General features: G+C 42.5%; 1 protein-coding gene across 3 annotated transcripts in view; it reads left to right on the top strand.

Moving 5' to 3' along the window:
* Positions 1 to 18,709, top strand: part of UNC80 (unc-80 homolog, NALCN channel complex subunit) — a gene marked incomplete at its 5' end in the record, with an annotated part of 126,735 nt that overhangs the window by 13,713 nt on the left and 94,313 nt on the right. For 2 of the 3 annotated variants that reach the window (XM_083865822.1, XM_083865823.1), the window contains 9 exons: positions 524 to 597; positions 1,081 to 1,220; positions 4,817 to 5,078; positions 9,824 to 9,958; positions 10,538 to 10,760; positions 12,396 to 12,536; positions 14,854 to 15,122; positions 15,753 to 16,109; positions 16,863 to 17,009. In XM_083865822.1, coding sequence (XP_083721948.1) covers positions 524 to 597; positions 1,081 to 1,220; positions 4,817 to 5,078; positions 9,824 to 9,958; positions 10,538 to 10,760; positions 12,396 to 12,536; positions 14,854 to 15,122; positions 15,753 to 16,109; positions 16,863 to 17,009 — 1,748 coding nt within the window. The remainder of the gene's footprint in view (positions 1 to 523; positions 598 to 1,080; positions 1,221 to 4,816; positions 5,079 to 9,823; positions 9,959 to 10,537; positions 10,761 to 12,395; positions 12,537 to 14,853; positions 15,123 to 15,752; positions 16,110 to 16,862; positions 17,010 to 18,709) is intronic. The other variant, XM_083865824.1, reaches the window with a different exon arrangement.

The raw sequence follows: 18,709 nt of genomic DNA, 5'->3' as shown, positions 1-18,709 counted from the left end.
TGCACAGCTTTCAACAGGATTTCACAGTTTGTCGTCTGAGTCTGTGTGATACCCTTAGTCTGCTACAGTACTATAAATCAGCCTTTCTGTATGACATCTGTGTATTTCCTGTGCTGAAGGCACTTGGGAAATTTGAAATCAAAATACACTTTGAGTGATGTAACCTAGAAAAGGACCTGAATACATGTACAAATAGGATGAAGAACTCCAAAATAAAAGGCACTGCTCTGCACAGGAAAACACAATTGATGGTGAATGGATTTAGGATGAAATTTATATTAAAATTTAATTTTAAAGAAATAGAGATTTTCAGTAGACAGTGTTGTTGATAATACAGTGGAAAGAACCGAAAAAACTAACCCACTCCTATTTTCTTTTTATGGCTGTGACTACTGCCTAGGAAGTTTGCAGCAGATGGTGGTTTTCTTTTCTGGTTTATCCTTTTATAATAATACTTTATAATAGGTACATTATAGTGTAGGAGGAATTTCCTGAAATGTCCTGCTTTGACTTCTTTTCTCAGCCAAGAGAAGTTCTCCCACCAACAATCAGAGTGTGACTTGTGAATCCCCTAATCTGGACAGTGGACGTACTGAGGTAAATTCTGTGCTAAGATGTGACAAGCTTGAATAAGGTGCTGAGGGAGGGGGAATAAGTATTGCAGGAGAGCTTGCAGTTACCACCCTAAAGTATTCCATCTCCAGAAATTAATGTTCTTCACAGCAAAGGCTCCTAAACTTGTTTGCAGTGGAACCAAAGAGTATGGGGTATATCTATCTGGATCTCTTTAGCCTTATCCTTATAGGATGGAAGCCTGATCTTGTGTATGGCAAGAAGGTTGGAGTTTGATTTTAAGGTTCCTTCCATGCCAAAACATTCTTCTGGGCAAGAGATCTGTACAATGTATAATATATCCTTTGCCTGTACAGTGCTTTGTATTGAGAAGCCCCAGGATCAGTTTTTTCATGGTATTTTGGTGTAAGGAACAGTCATGTCTAAGCTGAAATTGCAGTTATAAAGCTAACATGGGAGAGATAAATATGTTTATATACCTATTCTTTTTTTTACAACTACGCAAAGGGACTGCAGGTGGTCTGTGAGACAACGCAGCCAGATCCTGTACCTCCAAAGGCTTCTGTTTCAGCATGTCATCCTGGAAATTCCTTGGATGGAAGTGTATCCTCCCAAACCTCCCAGGAGAGAAGTACTGCACATCCCAGGTACAGAGACCTTCAGGAGAAACTTGGGCTCATGTGATTCGGTGGTGAAGGTCACACAGGTCCATCTTGATTCTACTTTTGTCTGGACATGCTGAGGGTGCTGGATGTTTGTATCAAATTCTTAATTCAGCAAATCTCAGTTCTGGATGATAAAAAAAGGATAGCAGCACTTGTTACTCAATGTGCTTTCTTCAGGGAAATCTCTGGCTGGCCTGTTGGGACAGTTCCTTTGGTCTTTTCTAGAATGTTTGTTTCTTGTAAGTAAAGACTCAAAAAATAACCTTCAGCTTCCCCCCTTCTAGGCTAGATTCCGCTTCAGGCAACTGGTATAATATCTGGCTTTCTTCTGACCAGATTTTCTTTCCCCCCAACAAAGAATTTCTGCAAGCCTCTCTCCATGGCCTTCGTTATGCCTCCTTTTCATCCTGCTGCATGGCTGGCTTTAAACTACTGACCCAAAGGAACACACTAATAAAGAAGCACAGCTATGCAAACATGCTTCCAGCTTGTCCTGCAGTGCCTGGGCTGTGGTTTCCAGTCTGGCACTAACAAATTCATCTAGATTTGGGCACATAAAGGTAGAACTGGATTTTCAGTAGTGCTGGACACTCAAGTAGTGCCATAAAGTAAATCAAGCTGATGAATGTTTTCAGAGATTTTGGAGAGGGAGTGCTATAATTTAAAATCTCTATGGATTTAGGAGTGTCACTTAAACACCTGAAAACTCTGGTCCTGTTGCTTATCTCTTTTGAGAAATGTCATGTCTGAAACACTGCAGTGTTAAGGAATAGCTTCATTACAGTGACAGAAGTATAGGATGGAGTGATTTTTCTGGATATCAGCTAGGAACACATCTGATCTCTCAAATGGGAGCTGAGGGCATCCTTTCACTGATGCAGAGGAAAAAGCTCTTCGTTAAGGCTCTTGTACCATCAGGAAGCTTCCCTTGCGATTTTTTATCAAGCCTATTTTCAGTTTTGGATCTGTATTTAATTTATAATAATGTGAGCCAGTAAAACTGAAGGTGGGGACAGAGCTGCCATTCTGTGTGTGAACACTACTGCTCAGAGAGTGCACAGCTGTAAAAAAAAATAAGCAGCCTTTAAGAAAACAGAATCAGGTGATCAATTTGTCAAGCAGGGTCTGGTGGTTGCCATGGGGATGAAGCTTCAGACAGGCTTTGAAGAGAGCATCATTATGCCTCCTCATTTGCAGAACTCATTGATGAGTTAAAACTGTACAGGGAGCTTTGGTTGCCAAGCAACAGATAACTGTGGAACAAATGTTGTTTACTCTGCTTACCAACAGCCTAAGTACTCCTTTGTCCTTGGCCAAGGGTTGAAGGAAGGCTGCATTTCCACTTTTCCCTGCAGTCACAGACAACCACGAGCCAATTATACAAGCACTAGATTTCCTCAAAATGAACTGCAGAGTTTAATTTCTGTTCCTTCAGAAACTGTTTAAACAACTGGCTTGTTCTGATCCTAGCTAAGTGTTGCTCCTCCACTCAGTGTAATTCTCTGTATAGAGATGATAAAATTTAATCCTGAAGTAAATAAACCACAGCCCTTTATCCAGCTGCTACCTTGAACAGGCTGCCTGGGAAAACAGACTTTGCAGGAGGACTTTAGTTACAAATATTTCATCAGGAGAACATGCCTTGCTCCAGGCTGTGTCATGCCTCAGGTTTGCCTGTGCCACAGAAAGCATGAGCAGAGCATGAAAACTGCCTCATGCATTGCTCAGGGTCCTGCAGAGACCAGGGAGCAATGCATCACCTCTCACAACTCCTACTGGTTTTATTTCCTTTGCTGGGATACTTTTGAGTATTTTTCTGGGTTTTTGCAGGCTAAATCTACGTGACACAACCTAAACTTTGACAAAACCACCCTTCACATCAGGTTCATGGGGAAAATATTACAGCATATTCCCCTTTCACGTTTGTTTTCTTTCATAATCCAGTTTTTCTGGTTTTTGTAACAGTTCATTTCAAAGTTGTCAAACTTGCAGCCTTTTTACCTGGAATACTGCACTAGGGGAGAAACTTTGAATCTGTGTATTTCATGTAGTGTGGCATATGCTGACACAGGCTGGTCTGCAGTCTCCAAGTGCCTCCAGCATTGGCTTGTGGGGCTGGCAGCAAACCAGCTCCTGCAAGTTGGAGCTCTAGATCCATGTGTTGATCCAAGCCCAGCCTTGACACCTGCTCCCCGTTTCCAGGCATGTAAGATGGAGCAGGGTTTGTGTGAATCCAGTTGGTGTCAGTGTTCAATGCACACTTTTTTGTCCTTTACCACTTCCATACCTGCCTTGGAGGCACAGGGCAGAGATCCAGCAAAGTGCTTAACACATGTACTTCAGCACTCAGAGGTCCCACTGGTCAGTACTGCTGCCCTAAGGCTTTTCTGGACTGTGGCCTTAGACCCATCTCTTCAGAATGTACTGGCATCTAGCTGGAGATGGGGATGATCTGTCCACACTGTTTGTATGCTGTTTTGCAGAGCTGATAATAAAAAATGACTTTTAACAAAAAAAACCCACAAAATACCAACTTGACGTTCTTGTGATGATTCTCAAATGCCTGAGAATACAGTGCATGAAAGTACTCTTATTCTTTATAGAATCCCAGAAATAAAGCAGGTCGCAGAGATGTATTTCTGATACAGAGTGGAAACATTAAAAATGTGTATTCAGCAGACTAAAACAACAAAAAAAGGTTTTCCGAGTTCCTGCATTACCCCTAGGATTTCACACCTTCTCTTACCATGTGATTCTCATTCCTGTGACTCCCTTTCACTTGCTTCTTTTCTGACAGATTGTCTCCTGACAGCTATTCTTGGTCTGTCCAGAGGGTAGACCAGGCCAAGTGTACTCTGCTGGGAGAAAAGTGGTATGAAAGATTAGGAATAAAAAGTTTGGGGCATTTCATTGCTTTGAAATCTGAACTTTCTAGATTCTCATTTTTGAAGCTCACTGCAGATGTCTTGCTTTTGTTTGCACTAATTTCTACAACACTTAGAAAATTCCAGATTAAAATCCCTAAGGAAATTAGTAGTGAGGAAAAAAATTACAGTGAGGGCTTAAAAGGGTACTTTTCTCTAGAACACTTCAGGAAAGAATGCCCATAATAGTAACTTTTATTTATGTAGGAATCAATTTAATTAGATTAAAAGGTTAAGCCTAAAAGGTTAACTGACTTAGCTGCCTCACCTGTTTTTTCTTAAGCAAGGCCCTGGTATGTGCAAATGTAAACCACTCCTAAATATGTAGTATCAGTATGTTACTAGTATCAGAACAGAGATGCTCAAGGGTTGTTGAATAATTTGCTGAACAAATTGTTCAGTTAGAACAGGTGCTGGAGGTTTGCCTTCAGATCACAATTTAAGAAATCAGCCCTATCCAAGAAAACACTTAACAGCATGTACTGGAGTCCTCTGGGAATCTGAAAGCTAAATACCCAGTTACGTGTCTTCCATAATGCTTTCCTCAGTTAGGTCCCTTTAGTCCCAAAGAGTCACTTCTTTATGCAGAGCACCTAAGAAGGCCTAAGGGATCTATCTGCTGACTAACATTGCTACTCCTGCTTTTTGGAGCAGGGTGTCCCTGGTGATCCCGCCGTGCCAGAAGTCTCGCTATGCCACCTACTTCGACGTGGCCGTGCTGCGCTGCCTGCTGCAGCCACACTGGTCTGAGGAGGGCACGCAGTGGTCACTGATGTACTACCTGCAGAGGCTGAGGCACATGCTGCAGGAAAAGCCTGAGAAGCCCCCTGAGCCTGAGATTACCCCTCTGCCAAGGCCCCGCAGCAGCTCCATGGTGGCTGCTGCACCCTCTCTGGTGAACACCCACAAAACACAGGTAAGCAGTTGCTGTCAGTGAGGAAATAACTGCTGTTGTGGTGATGCTGTGAGGTGGTTGCTGAACAAATGGTGACAGGCACAGCTTTGCTATTGGCTCACTTGCACAGAGGTCAGAGACCCTGAGAAGGATGAGTGTTTTGAAGGCAGAATCTGATGCAGAGGGTCAGAGCTGGTGACTGCTGAAAGCTGGAGTGTTGATATGGGAAAATTAATCTAGGGTGATCTGGGATAACAGTTTTTAATGTGAGAATGTACTAATGCAGTTGTCAGAAGAAATGGTTACCAATGCCTTTGCATTACAGTGTAATGGTCAGGACCCACTGAGCTTCTCTGGTGTACTTCCTCAAATGAAAGAAAAGGAGCTGTATTTAGTACAGGACTACACACTTCAGACAAACACTTGTCTGAAAAAATATTGAATTAGACTTATCAAACAGTGGCAGTGAGCAAAATCTCTCCATGTTGTTACATCTTCTGCCATTATTCTTATGACATAACTTTTATATTTGCCAAAAAATAGTAGAGAAAGAGTTTATCTTCTTAGAGAAACTGTCTTAAGAGGTGTCTTCTTGCTCCCTGTTTGCTGGGCAATGAACCCTGTACTCCTGACATTGCTGCAGTAAGGATCTTTGTGCTTAAATATTTTTTTTTTATTTTGTGTTGCTCACCTGTCCCAGGGATAAAAAGGGAATGTTGTTGCAGTTTCAGTTAATCTCCTTGTGGATTTGTGCTACTTTTAGGTTGTGCTTTTTTCCTGTCATGTGGGCTTTTAGCAGCAAATGCTGATTTACTTAGTCAGTGGAATGTCTAACAAAATTTAGCAGAGATTCTATTTTTGCCATCCAATTTTATGACACACTCAAATAAAACACCTGTTCATTTTGCTATCAAGTGTCTTTTTTTGAGTTGTAAATATCAGAATTTTTGGTGTTTTTCCTAAAATTTCTGCTTTCAGGGCTCTGACAGATTTTGACTGGAAGGAAGGTAAAATAATTTTTCTCCAGTAGACTCCAGATGCTCAAAATCTAGAAGACAAGCCTAAACAATGTAAATATTTCTACTGTTAATTTTAGATCTCAGGACTTTATAGACATGCTTGTCATTATTATGAGAGCTGGTGGTAACGTGGGGTTCTAAAGGCTCAGCAGTGGCAGTATTGTTCAAATTGTATTACACTTTAGTGTCATTCCTATAACATGTTTAATCTCTGTAAAGCCTTGACAAGGCTCCGTTAAGACCAGGTGATAAGAATTACTATTCAATCTTAATCTACCTGTGCATGGAGATTTTATAGAATTGCTGTGTGTGTACAAAAACTCCTCTTTAATAACATCTCCTTGAGAGAAAAATTGAAATATATTGCTGTTGATGTGTTTCACTATTTCCATGCATGTTTTGTCCCTTTGCTCTTGCTCATAACAGCCTGGTTGTTTTGCATATTAGCAAGATTAGCTCCCAGTGCAACAGGGAGTGCAGTCAGTGGTTTGCAGAGGCAGTATGAATGAGATTGTCTTCCACAGGCACTGGCTGCACCAGTGTTGCCCTGGTTCTTCTCTTTTAAACCACTGTAAACCACTTTGTTCCTTTCACACACTTGGCTATGTCTTGATTTTCTAGGCTATTTTGCTTGCTGAATACTGCTTTGCAGAAGACTCCATCGCTCTTTTTTAATATTTTTTTGTTAAATCAATTTGGCAATTCCACTGGGTACATTGTAGCTGTTAATGTGAGGACTCTGTCCAGGGCATGCTTTTCTCTAAGGCTGAGTTTGATTGCATTTAGTAACCTCTGTGTCCAGTCCAGTATATTTTTGCCACACTTCATCAAAATAAAATCCTGTTTCAGGGTTCCAGTTTGTTAAGCCAAAAAGCTGTGATGGAGGAAGTGAAATGGTCTTCCAGCCAGCAAAACTTTCAACTCATGCCCTCTTTCTTTACAACTTTGAGGACTGAAACCCGTGCAACACACAGAAGCAGCTGGGCTCATTTTAGCCGACTGTAGGAACTTTAGTGCTTTTCTTACATTAAATTTTATCATACAAGCCTGTCTGCTAGCTCAGAGCAGAGAATGCCACCTATCAAAGGCTAGGATTTGTCCCTTCTGTTAACACAAGGGGTTGTGTGCTGAGCCTTCACATGTTTGTCTGACACAGGGTTATGCTTAAAGCCTGGGTTTTTTTGGTCTACATCAGAAATTCTACTCAAAGGTTGATCACTAACTTCTCAAAAACATTGGCACTCTGTTTCAGCAGGATAGATATAAAATGGCAGGCAAAAACTGAGTAAAAAAAAACACATCTGCCTGCAAATCACATCAAGGAGCTGTAGATTTTTGTGGCAAATCAACATTGTTTCTATTGTTCTGCAGTTTATCAGGATAACCAGTAAACTGATGATCCTGCACCTCCCTGAGCAAAACTCACAATCTCTGTTGAGAACTGTGTGTGTAAAATCATGTCTCAGATATAAACCTGAGCTGAAGCAGTGGGGATTGAGAGGACATGAGGAATATCCTTCATGAATTGCCTAGTAAGCTGAATAGCAAAGTAAGAAAAGCTTCAGTGCAGCATTCTGGCACTCTTTGTTGTGTGGGAAAAGTGGGGATGGATGGAGTGTGAATAAAATGAATGCTGTCTGCCTCTGAAAAATGATTTTGGTGTAAACATGTTTCAGACTGGGTAAAGTGTGATAAAGGAAACGTGCATGGCACTTGTATGCAGTGAATTCACTGTTAGGGCAGGTGTAGGACATGGAACCTTCAGACATTCACAAGCTGCTACAGTCTTGCACTTCCTTTGTAGGGGAAAGAGACAAAAATTAATCATAGCAACAATGCAGCTGTAGTGCTCACTGCAATGCTGATGGAAAGCCCGGAGTCTCAAATGTGATATCCTGAGAGCTGGGAGAAGCACTAATGAGCTGGTACACACAGTCATGCAGGAGGAAGACAGTAGAAACAACAAATCTAGAGGAGCAGCCCCCAGACCCAAACGGTTTTGCTGTCTTATCAATCTTATGCTTATCATAATATATTCTGCTGCACAGAATAGCCACGTTTTTCATCACTCTTCGACAGGATTGATTCATTAAGATGTATCATTTACCACACTGTAGATTTAAAGTAATTCTGTAATTTGCTTCTCTGATGTTGTTTGCTTGATACCTACCCTGAGCAGATTTCAAAGCATGTGTGTTTGCATGGCTTGTGTCTCTGTAGGCCCTGCTCTGTCTTTTGGTGATCATAAACCACCTACTAAAACACTGATTTAGTAACCGATGGACAAAGATACTTAATCCAAAGTAGATTCATACAATGTTTTATAGCCAGAAGAGGCCAGGGAGCTATAAAAGCCAAGAAAAAAAGCTATATTAAATACTTACTGGGCTCACTGTTGAGAGCAGCTGGGGTTGAATCCTGATTTACCGTGTATTGGATTTTATGTGACTCCTCTGCAGTGATAGATGAGCATACCTGTACTACAAACAGTGGTGAAGAGGAGCCTTGCTGCTGTGTGTCTCCCACATTCTTGTGCTGATAAAATTAAGAGGGAGGATTCAAGGGTAGTCTTTGATTAATATAAAGAGTCTCTGAAAAACGTGTGATCCCCAATATTTGGTACTGCAAACACTGTAACTGGTGTTAGACTGTCACTGGGTTCTGCTGGACCTTTTTGTGCATAAAACTGCACACTTCTGTACTGCAGAAGCTGGCTGCGTCTGAAATTTGCAGTTTGCCTGGGCAGGATCTAAACCTGTCATAGTGGTCACTGCATCTATCCCTGACATATGGCTATCACTGCTTTGAAAGCAGAAAGGTGTATTAACATGACCCACTTTTTCAGCAGAATTTTTCTGGTGGGGACAGCAAAGAAAAAGAGCATCCCATTGGAAACAAGCTGATATTTAGGCAGAACAAAATCACCCTGAGGGGATTTGGTCAGGTCAGCTGCACAAACCAGTCTCATGGAAGATTGGCATTAGGTCTTTATGAGAGCAGATGGCTGGAAGCTGAGTTTGTGCCAGTTTCCTTCTTTGCAGCAGGCAGGTATAGCATGTGTTGCTTGATGCAGAGGTGAGTGAGCTCTACTGAAGCTGGGGTGAGTGAGCCTCATGGTTTTTGCTGTTGTGGGACATTCTGTGTTATAAGAAGGAGGGAAGTTTCATATTAAAAATGATGGACAAGGAGCCCTGTTATTGCAAGCAAAGGGTGTTTACTGGTTTAGAAGTCTTAGATTTCTTTGTTGAGTAAATAAATATTCTGAAAATTAAGTTTCCTAAAGGGACAGTGCTGCTTATTGCAGTTTAGTTCCAAAATAGGAATTTAAATGTGTATGTTATTAAGGGCATTGATCTTAAATGAAATCCTTTGCAAAGGGTAGCCATTATGATTGTTCATCAATGTAAACCAAGACCTCAAAGACATCATAAGTTACTTAGTCATACCTGGGATCAGAATCAAACATGTTCTTCTGTGCCACCAGACCAGGCTGACAGCAATGCCTGAGGCTTTCCATAGCATGCTGTACTTTTTGCCTTTGGTGACTGAAAGGTTAGACAAAGTAAATAATTCTGGAAGTTTCTAAATTTTGGTTGTTCATTTTTAAACGTGTTGGCTTTTTTGTGTAATGAATTGAAGGTCTTTTTCCTCTACAGTGCTCCTATGACAGTTCTAGGAAGTAGCTCCTTTTCTAAAGCTGATTATCCTCTATTTCTCCTTGTGCTTGTCTTCTTTTGGGAGCTGCAGGATCTTACTATAAAATGTAATGAGGAAGAAAAATCACTAAGCACAGAGGCATTTTCCAAGGTTTCGCTGACCAACTTGCGTAGACCAGCGGTTCCAGATCTCTCCACAGACCTGGGGATGAACATTTTCAAAAAGGTGGGTGAAAGAAAATTGCACTTTAATTTACTGTGATTCAGCACCTCAGTGTCTTCCTAAGTAGCTGCTGAAGGTCTGCTTGGAATATATGTGCATGCCATATGTGAGATTATCATAGTTTTTCATTGGAATTGATTCTGTATGTTATTACATTGGTTTTTATATGCTCATGCCCAACATAATACTGAAGTCTTTATTCAAATAATTGTCCTGATGAAACTGTATGAGAGGAGGCTGCTCAGACAGTGCTGAATTTTAAGTGCCAGTGCTCAGTGTTCCAGCTAATTCAGTGAGTTCTTCTGATTGTTTTATTTCATCTTAGCTCTGGGTTTCCAACCATCCATACTGTGTTCAAGGTCAAAGGATGTCATAAAATTATCCAAGGGCATCCATCCCAGGATTGAAATCCTTCAAACACTCACAAGATTCCAGCATGCAATTAAATTCTGCCATGGGAAATGGCCAAGATAAAACGCTCAGAGTGGGAAGTTTCACTTGGGAAATGTATCTGCGTTATCTTTTCCCCTTAAGTGGTTGTTTTCCATGCCTCAGAGCTTGTCTATGCTCCTCTTGCTGCAGTTCAAGAGCCGCAAAGAGGACCGTGAGCGGGAGCGCAAAGGGTCAATCCCGTTCCACCACACCGGGAAGAAGCGGCAGCGGCGGATGGGGGTGCCCTTCCTCCTCCACGAGGATCACCTGGATGTCTCGCCCACCCGCAGCACTTTCTCCTTCGGCAGCTTCTCTGGCATTGGGGAGGACAGGCGTGGCATCGAGAGAGGAGGATGGCAAACCACCATATTGGGTGAGATATTGCTGTCTCTGGGTTCTGTGTCATTCCTGTTGTGAACATTCAACGAATGACAGCTATTCCTTCATCCCACCCTTTGGTCACCCTGTGTCCTTGGTTCTGTTGGCAGTGTTACACATCTTTGGTAACTGCTCGCAGCAGACCTTGAATGACTAATGCTTCAGTTCACTTTTTCTCTGAAAACTAACTATCTTTACTGGAATAATAGCCACTGTGGGAACTTGTAGTGATCTCTGTTCCACTTGAATGCATTTCCCTGTGTGGTAGCAAGTGTTGCACTAGCGCAGCTTCAGATAGATTCAAAGAATGTTTGCATTCCCTTCTTTAAACGAGAAATATTTGGAGAGGCAGGAGTATCATTAGTATGGCAATTATTAGGAGCAGTGTCATTAGTATCATTAACAATGTCATTAGTATGCCAAAGAGCTCTATTCACAGACTTCCTGGAGTGCATATTGGATACAATATAAATAGGATATTTTCTCAGCGAGGCTTATACTGTCTTGATTTGCAGGGGTACAGTGTTTAAACCTAAGAATTCACTGCTTCAAGATTCCAAGTTCACTAAGCAGTATTTCTTTGTATTCTTGAAGAATTTCCTTTGCCTTAGCACTCCTCATCCTAATATACTTATCTTTGGGGGCAAGAGAAGAAACTAAATTTCTATAATATGCCCCAAAGGGTGGAGTCATACAGTGCTCACCCATCTTATTTTCTTGAAGGTGCTGGTGGTTAAGAATGCGTGATGCCTTGGGAAGGCTGATCTGGAACAGAGACTGGACAGAACTAAAGAATAAAGTAGATATTTATTAAAAAGCCTTAAAGGATACACCTTGTTCAGTACAAGAGCCTGGCCTGGGCTACACTCAAGGTGGATACAAAATGGTCACAAAATGGATGACTGGTCACGAGGTCTCACACTTTTATAAGTTTTGGTCCATTTGCATATTGAGGTTTAATTGTCCAATTACAGCTTCAGGGTCTGAAGTCCCAGCCTTCTTGTTTTCTCTCTTCAGTTCACTGTTTGTGCTTTTGGGCCTGAAAACTCTTAACCATTGTCCTTGGTGTCCAGCAGGAAAAGGATTTGTTTTGTTTCCCTACTCTGTGAAGAGCTGAGTGACACTTAATATGAGGCTCAGAACTGCACCTCTGGGCAGCACAGAATCTGAAAAACATAAAATTTAAAACTGAATGCATCATTTCCCCCTGTTAGAGGCTTGACAAGGCCTTTTTCTTGGCGAGTCTCAATTCTAAATATCTACTAATAATAGGTATTCAATAACAGATAAGTTTCTAACAATAGTAAACAACTAACAATAATAAACATCTAACAATAGATAAACATCTAATAACAGTAAACATCTAACAACAGTATAGACTTAAAGCATCATGCTGGTGTCAGCTAAATCAGTATATGCTGAGGGCAAGAGCCTTGCAGAGAGTTTGGTCTCTAAGTCAATGAGACTCGCATGAGGGATCCCACCTTAATGTTTGGTTCTGCTTCGCAGTGCCATGAAAAGCCTTGATTTTTACTGACTCCAATCCTTTAGTTTTTTAACCTCAGCCTGCTATGGCCAGCCACCCCTCGGAGTAACTAAACAAAATATCCTGTTTTTGTCGTTGCCCTAGGAAAGCTTACCAGGAGAGGGAGCTCTGACACAGCGACGGAGATGGAGGGTCTGAGCGCCCGGCACTCGCACTCCCATCACACGTTGGTCTCCGAGCTGCCAGACCCCTCAAACAGCCACGGAGACAACACGGTCAAAGAAGGTAAATCTCACACACCAGGACAGACGTTCCACTGAAATATCAACCAAAAAAATGGAAGGAAGTGTTACTGTTTCTGTGTGTGAGCATGTGACTAATTGATTTTTCCTTTTTTCTGTCTATATCTCTTGAGGTACCATGAAGAAAAATGTTTCAAACTGTTCATGTTTATCTGGCACGGTTATTCAAACAGTTGGTGGCCATCAGTAGGGAGAAGGCATGGTTTGGGGTTTTCTTGCCTTACCACAACACAACACGAAAGTGTGAACAGGAACGGAACTTTGTATTGCTATCTTTATTGGTTTCACAGGGAATTTTGTGGTATTTAATGTCTCTATGCAGTAAACAGCTGCTGGATTTTGCTGAAATCACAAGGATTTTTATTTAATTCTCCTCATTCCATTTGGAGGTCTGGCTTGGAATTTACTCAAAGTCTCCCTGAGGCCCCTCTGGAGAAATAGCAATATCAGTGTGACTGCAAATGGCAGAGACAATAGACAGGGCTCATGATAGGGGAGGAATTCTTCTCTTATCTCTGCCTGGGCTCAACATAGGGACAGAAGGGATAGGGGCAATGGCACAAGTCCCTGCCTGGTGCAGTGGGACACATCTGGTCTGTGACTGCCCTGCCTTCCCAGGTGCATGATAGGTGTGGGGCTCTGTGAGTGGAGATGAACGAGGACCTGGTTCTGATGCCTTGGGAAGGCTGACCTGGAACAGAGACTGGACAGAGCTAGAGAATAAAGTAGATAGTTATTAAAAGACCTTAAAGGATACACCTTGGGCAGAGTATCACCCTGGAGGTGAGCCTGGCCAGGGCTACAGCCAAGGTGGACCCCAGAATGGTCACAAAATGGATGACCAGTCATGTGGTCTCATACTTTTATAAGTTTTGGTCCATTTGCATATTGGAGTTTAACTGTCCAATTACAGCTTCAGGTTGTGAAGTCCCATCCTTCTTGTTTTCTCTTCAGTCCACAGTTGTTTGTGCTTTTGGGCCTGAAACTTGTAACCATTGTTGAAACTGCTAACTTGAGCAATTGGAAGTTTCTGTCTCTGAGCACTGTGAGCCTAAGACTGCAGTACTTTTCTCATCAGACAGCTATGCATTTTGGAGATTTTAGACTCCAAGCATTTTAGACTGTCACAGGTACTGTTTTTTCCAACTGGTGTGATGAAATTTTCCAAATGGGTGCAATTTGGAAAGCTGTTTCAAATTTGAGGTGTTGTTCCACTACCTTCACCCCTGCCTTTCCGCTGCAGAGTCCTTTCTCTTTGCCTTGCAAGGGCACTGCTGCTTTTAAGATGAGGCACTGGATTAATGCAGGGAGAAAAATCCTTTTGGATTAGATTTAGAATGTCTGAGTTGCCTGAACTACTTGACTGCCCATTTAACTGAGATCAGCTTAAGCTGCTAAGAAAACTGAACTGCTAGAACAGGCCTGGGGGGTTGTTCTAATTTACACTGTCTTGTAAGAAGAAATGAGTTTACCTTTGGTCCCTGTATGCCTGATAGGAATTAGGAACTTGTGTTTTCTTTTGGCATTACAAACCACTTTAAGAGCTGCTCCCTTTAGACAATCTCAGCCTCAATCTTCCATTCCATAGTTACAGAGGTAGAAATTTACAGGTAGCTGTTTTCCTGTAGAGGTGTCTTGTCTCTCTGCCTCGGCCAGCCCTGACACCTCCACAGTAAAGAGGATGACTTGGTACCAGGACGAACCTCACCCATCCCTTGGGTTCTGGTTTGCCCGAAGGAGTGAAGCAATGACAGCAGGAAAGAAAGAGGGAGTCTGTTCAGGGTTAACTGCTGGCTTTATTCATCCCTCAGTGGGGAAAACCTCAGTTCAGGGTATCTGCCTCAGCAGACACCCCTCAGCAGAAGTGACCCTTTGGCAGAAGCAGTGGGAAAAAGGCAGGAAACCCCCCAAAGTAACATCTTTTATTGGGGGGAGGAACTCAGGGATGGGTTTAACTGAGGACAAATCAGGAATCATGTGGATATGTCTCTGCAGGTAAATTACACATATTATAACAAATCAATAACTCGGATGTGGAGACAGCCAAAGTCTTGTCCAATCACTTGAGGCCCTCACTGGAACTTTCCAGACTTTTGGGAGAGACCCCAAAGTGACAGACAAGACCCAGGGGCTGTATAACTTATGATTGACATATAACTGGGGTTGGGGTAAAACCAAGAACAGTTGAACACGGGTGACATGGGGCAAACCATTACAACTAACATAAAACAACATAAAACAAGGAACAAATACATACATAAAACCAAACCCACACCATTACATTTTCCTCCTCCCTGCAGTGCGGTCCCAGATCTCCACCATCACTGTGGCCACCTTCAACACCACCCTGGCCTCGTTCAATGTGGGCTATGCCGATTTCTTCAGCGAGCACATGAGGAAGCTTTGCAACCAGGTGCCCATCCCTGAGATGCCCCATGAGCCACTTGCATGTGCCAACCTCCCTCGGAGCCTGACAGACTCCTGCATCAATTACAGTTGCTTGGAGGACACGGATCACATTGATGGAACCAACAGCTTTGTCCACAAGAATGGCATGCTGGATCTCTCGGTAAATGGCAAGGAACGAGGAAAGCCAGGTCCCTCTTCTGTCAATATAACTGTACCATTGAGATCAGGGGTTTGATGGGCTTTTCCTCCACCTCTTTATATCACTTCTCTCAGCAGTGTGTAAAGGTCAGTCAGATACGTTTGTGCATATCCTAAAAGTCTCCTCTGAGAAACTGCAACTCCTGTTACTCCTTGCAAGGAGCGCATGTGCATGTGGAATGCACACATCAAATCTTAAGTGGTATTTCCTAATGGCTGTGTTCCTGGGGCATGCACAAAATTCCCTATAAAAATAGTGTAAGACTGAGTAGCACCTTTCTTCCAGCACCTTAAACCTCACCTTTTCTGCTTTCCCCTTAATGATTTGCCAGCTCTTGGTGCACTGAAGCAGCGTTCTCAGGCTCACAGATGTTATTTCATGGTTTCCTTTTCAGCCTGACTGTGCCCAGCCTGTGGTTTCTTGTCTGACATCTAGATTGTAGGCATTTGGTACTTAGGGTTGTGTACTATTTGTTCAGAGTTTGTACTGTGCCCACTGTAATGAGTCTCTGGAATCTAGAATTTCCAGGCACTGAATATTACCAGGAGAGAAAGTAATTCTGACTTTAAATACGATGTTTGAATCTCTCAGGTGGTCCTGAAGGCTGTTTACTTGGTTCTGAACCACGACATCAGTTCCCGGATTTGTGATGTGGCTCTGAACATTGTGGAATGTTTACTGCAGCTTGGTGTGGTGCCCTGTGTGGAGAAAGTTCGGAGAAAGAGTGAGAACAAAGAAAATGAGGCCCCTGAAAAGAGACCAAGTGAAGGATCCTTCCAGCTTAAAGGGGCTGCTTCTGGTTCAGCTTGTGGGTTTGGGCCACCTCCAATTAGTGGAGCTGGAGATGGAGAAGAAGAAGGAGGTGGTGGTGGAGGTGGAGGAGGTGGAGGTGATGGAGGTGGTGGAGGAGGAGGGCCATATGAGAAGAATGACAAAAAACAGGAAAAGGTTTGTCTTGCTTCTCTCTTTATACAATCCCAAATGTACTGTAATGTCTGTTAGGATTGAGTAAGAATGTGTATGCAACTGCCCTTCTGTTTTGCTCTGGTCCTCACTTGGGGTTCTGCTGAGGAAACGTGATTAGCAATTCAACCACTGTAACTATTCCAGAGAAGCAGCTGTCAAAAATAGAGTTTGTGAGCCTGGCATGGACATTTCCAATATCTTGTCAAAGTGTTTGAAACTCTCAATCACAATATTTTTTTTTCAGGTTTATTTTTCATAACTTGCAAAGGAAAAATGGAACCCAGTGTGTGAGCACAGTTTTTTATTTGATTACTAGAAGTCATAATTTTTTTCAGTATTGCTATAAGAATTGGACAAGAGATACTATATTGCTGACATCTAAAATTACAACTTATAGTAGTATAATGTTTAAGACATTTTAAAAAGATGCTTGGTTTTCTACTCACCCAAGCCAACTCTCTGTTTTTCAGGGTTAATTTTTTGAAGTTCTGAATGGTATTCATAGCAGCATGTAGGGACTTTGCATTTTTAGCATAACTCTTTGATGGGAGCTGTAAGGGAGGGGGCTGGTCTCTAAACTTGAAAAACAATTGGAGTGAACACCTCAAGAGTAACAACTCAGTAATGGAGTGTCTGAGATTAGAAATGGAAAGCAGTTTGTCAAAAGTAGAATGCTAACAAAATGCCAGTGGTTGTGCCAGAGTTACACACCATCTTTCCCTCTGTGACCCTCAGGATGAAGGCCCATCTATCAGCACCCATAGGCTGGCCCTCACAATGCTGATCAAAATTGTGAAGTCCTTGGGTTGTGCCTATGGTTGTGGAGAAGGACACCGAGGGCTCTCTGGAGACCGCCTGAGACTCCAGGTATTCCGGGAGAATGTAAGAGAATTAAAGCTCATTAAAGTGTACCCCCTTGTACTCTTGACATCAGCTGCTGAGATCGCTGCCTGTCCCCTCTGTAGCTTTCCCTGTATTGACAGTAAATGTGTTGCTTTTTTGCCCCAGCTCACAGACTGTGTTGCAGCCCAGCCGGAGCAGATTTTCAGCTATAGTGTTGCCTGCCAGTCCCTGGGGCTTTCTAGGAGCACACCTGGGGCCCAGGGTGCTTCTGACCACTCCAGCGGATGGGTTGGGACAATACTTGGGAGCAAATTCCATGTGTGAGCTGGTGTTAGTAATTTTTCATAGGACAATACCCCAAAAGAGTAAGCTATTTACAAGGAGTGCAGCTACCTTGGGCTGCCTGTGCAAATCCAGAAGTCTAAGGTGTAAGTATGTCCACCTTTCCTAGTGGTGATTATGACTGATTGCTGCTGGGCTGCTCCATCAGCTCCTGATAGTTGGAAGGCACTGTATTTGCACTATACTTGTTCTATTGTTTTGTAAGGAAGTAAAAGACCCACTCCTGCTCTTTTGAAGGATACAGTGGGTCATCACTGTTGATTCCTGACATTTTTGGTTCTTCCCCAGTTAAGACATTGGAAAGTGCCCAGAATGTAGTCCAGACATCAGATTTAATCCAGAAGAGTTTGCCTCCTTAACCCAACTCCCTGTTAAATGGGAGCCTTTCAAAGACCTTCTCAGTGCTTTCCTCTTCCTCACCTTGTGTGCCTGCAGAAGGAAGCATTTTTCATGACTATAATTAGAGTTTACTAATCCCATGGGGTGCATATGAACCAGACTGTTCTCCATGGCTTTGGTTAGCTTGAGCCATGCGTACAGAGCTATAATTAGGTCATGGGACTCTGAGGTTGATTTCTCAGAGATGGATTGGCTGCTCTGTATCCTTGCAGTGTCCTTGTGTTAGCTAGGTTTCCAGGTACTGAAGGAGTGGACACAATTGGACAAGATAGCATGAGAGAATCCCGGTGGTAACAGTAGAAAGGTTGTGCACAGAGCACTGGTTGAACAAGGACCATATTCATCACCATGTCAGTTAGGCTTTTCTGTTGGAGCTGAGCCAGTAAAACAATTAAACCCATGCATAACATTAAGTATAAATGAATAAGTCTCCTGGAACCAAGGCTCTTATCAGGCCCATCGAATTGAGAAAAGTATTTTTCTACATGTGTGAGTCTGCTGCATTTTCTGTGTGTTTGTCTGGCCAAACTTCTTTGCATGCAGTATTTGTGTTGACTGCGTGGACAATCATGTCTGAGTGTACTGAAAAGTTAAGCACCCTATTGTAGCTAACAGGAGAGTTCATATTTCCCATAGAGATGATATTTTAGAGTCTTTTAACTCCGGGCTGCATGGGGTCCCAGTAGGATGGGTAGTTTTGTGATAAGAAGTTGACAATTAATAGCTTTTAAGTAAAAAGTTAGTGTTTCATATGATGTAAATTGGTCATTGGGTATAGGTGCTTTCAATAGGTTGGGTCTGAGCTGGAGGGTGAAAATCAGGTGCCAAAGGCTAAGAACGTGTTCCACCAAGGCACTGAGCATTGACAGAGGTGGTACATTCCTAGTTCATGTACATCCTGTGAGATTTTACTTTGGGGTTGGACAAAGAAAGAGAGGACTTGAGATACAGGTTGTAGTGGCTGAATCACCACCTCAAACAGTGGCCCATACTGGTGC

The sequence above is a fragment of the Zosterops lateralis genome (genome assembly GCF_965231275.1).
Source record: "Zosterops lateralis genome assembly, chromosome: 7".
Classification (NCBI taxonomy): Eukaryota; Metazoa; Chordata; class Aves; order Passeriformes; family Zosteropidae; genus Zosterops; species Zosterops lateralis.
This window is presented reverse-complemented; position numbering and strand designations above follow the sequence as displayed.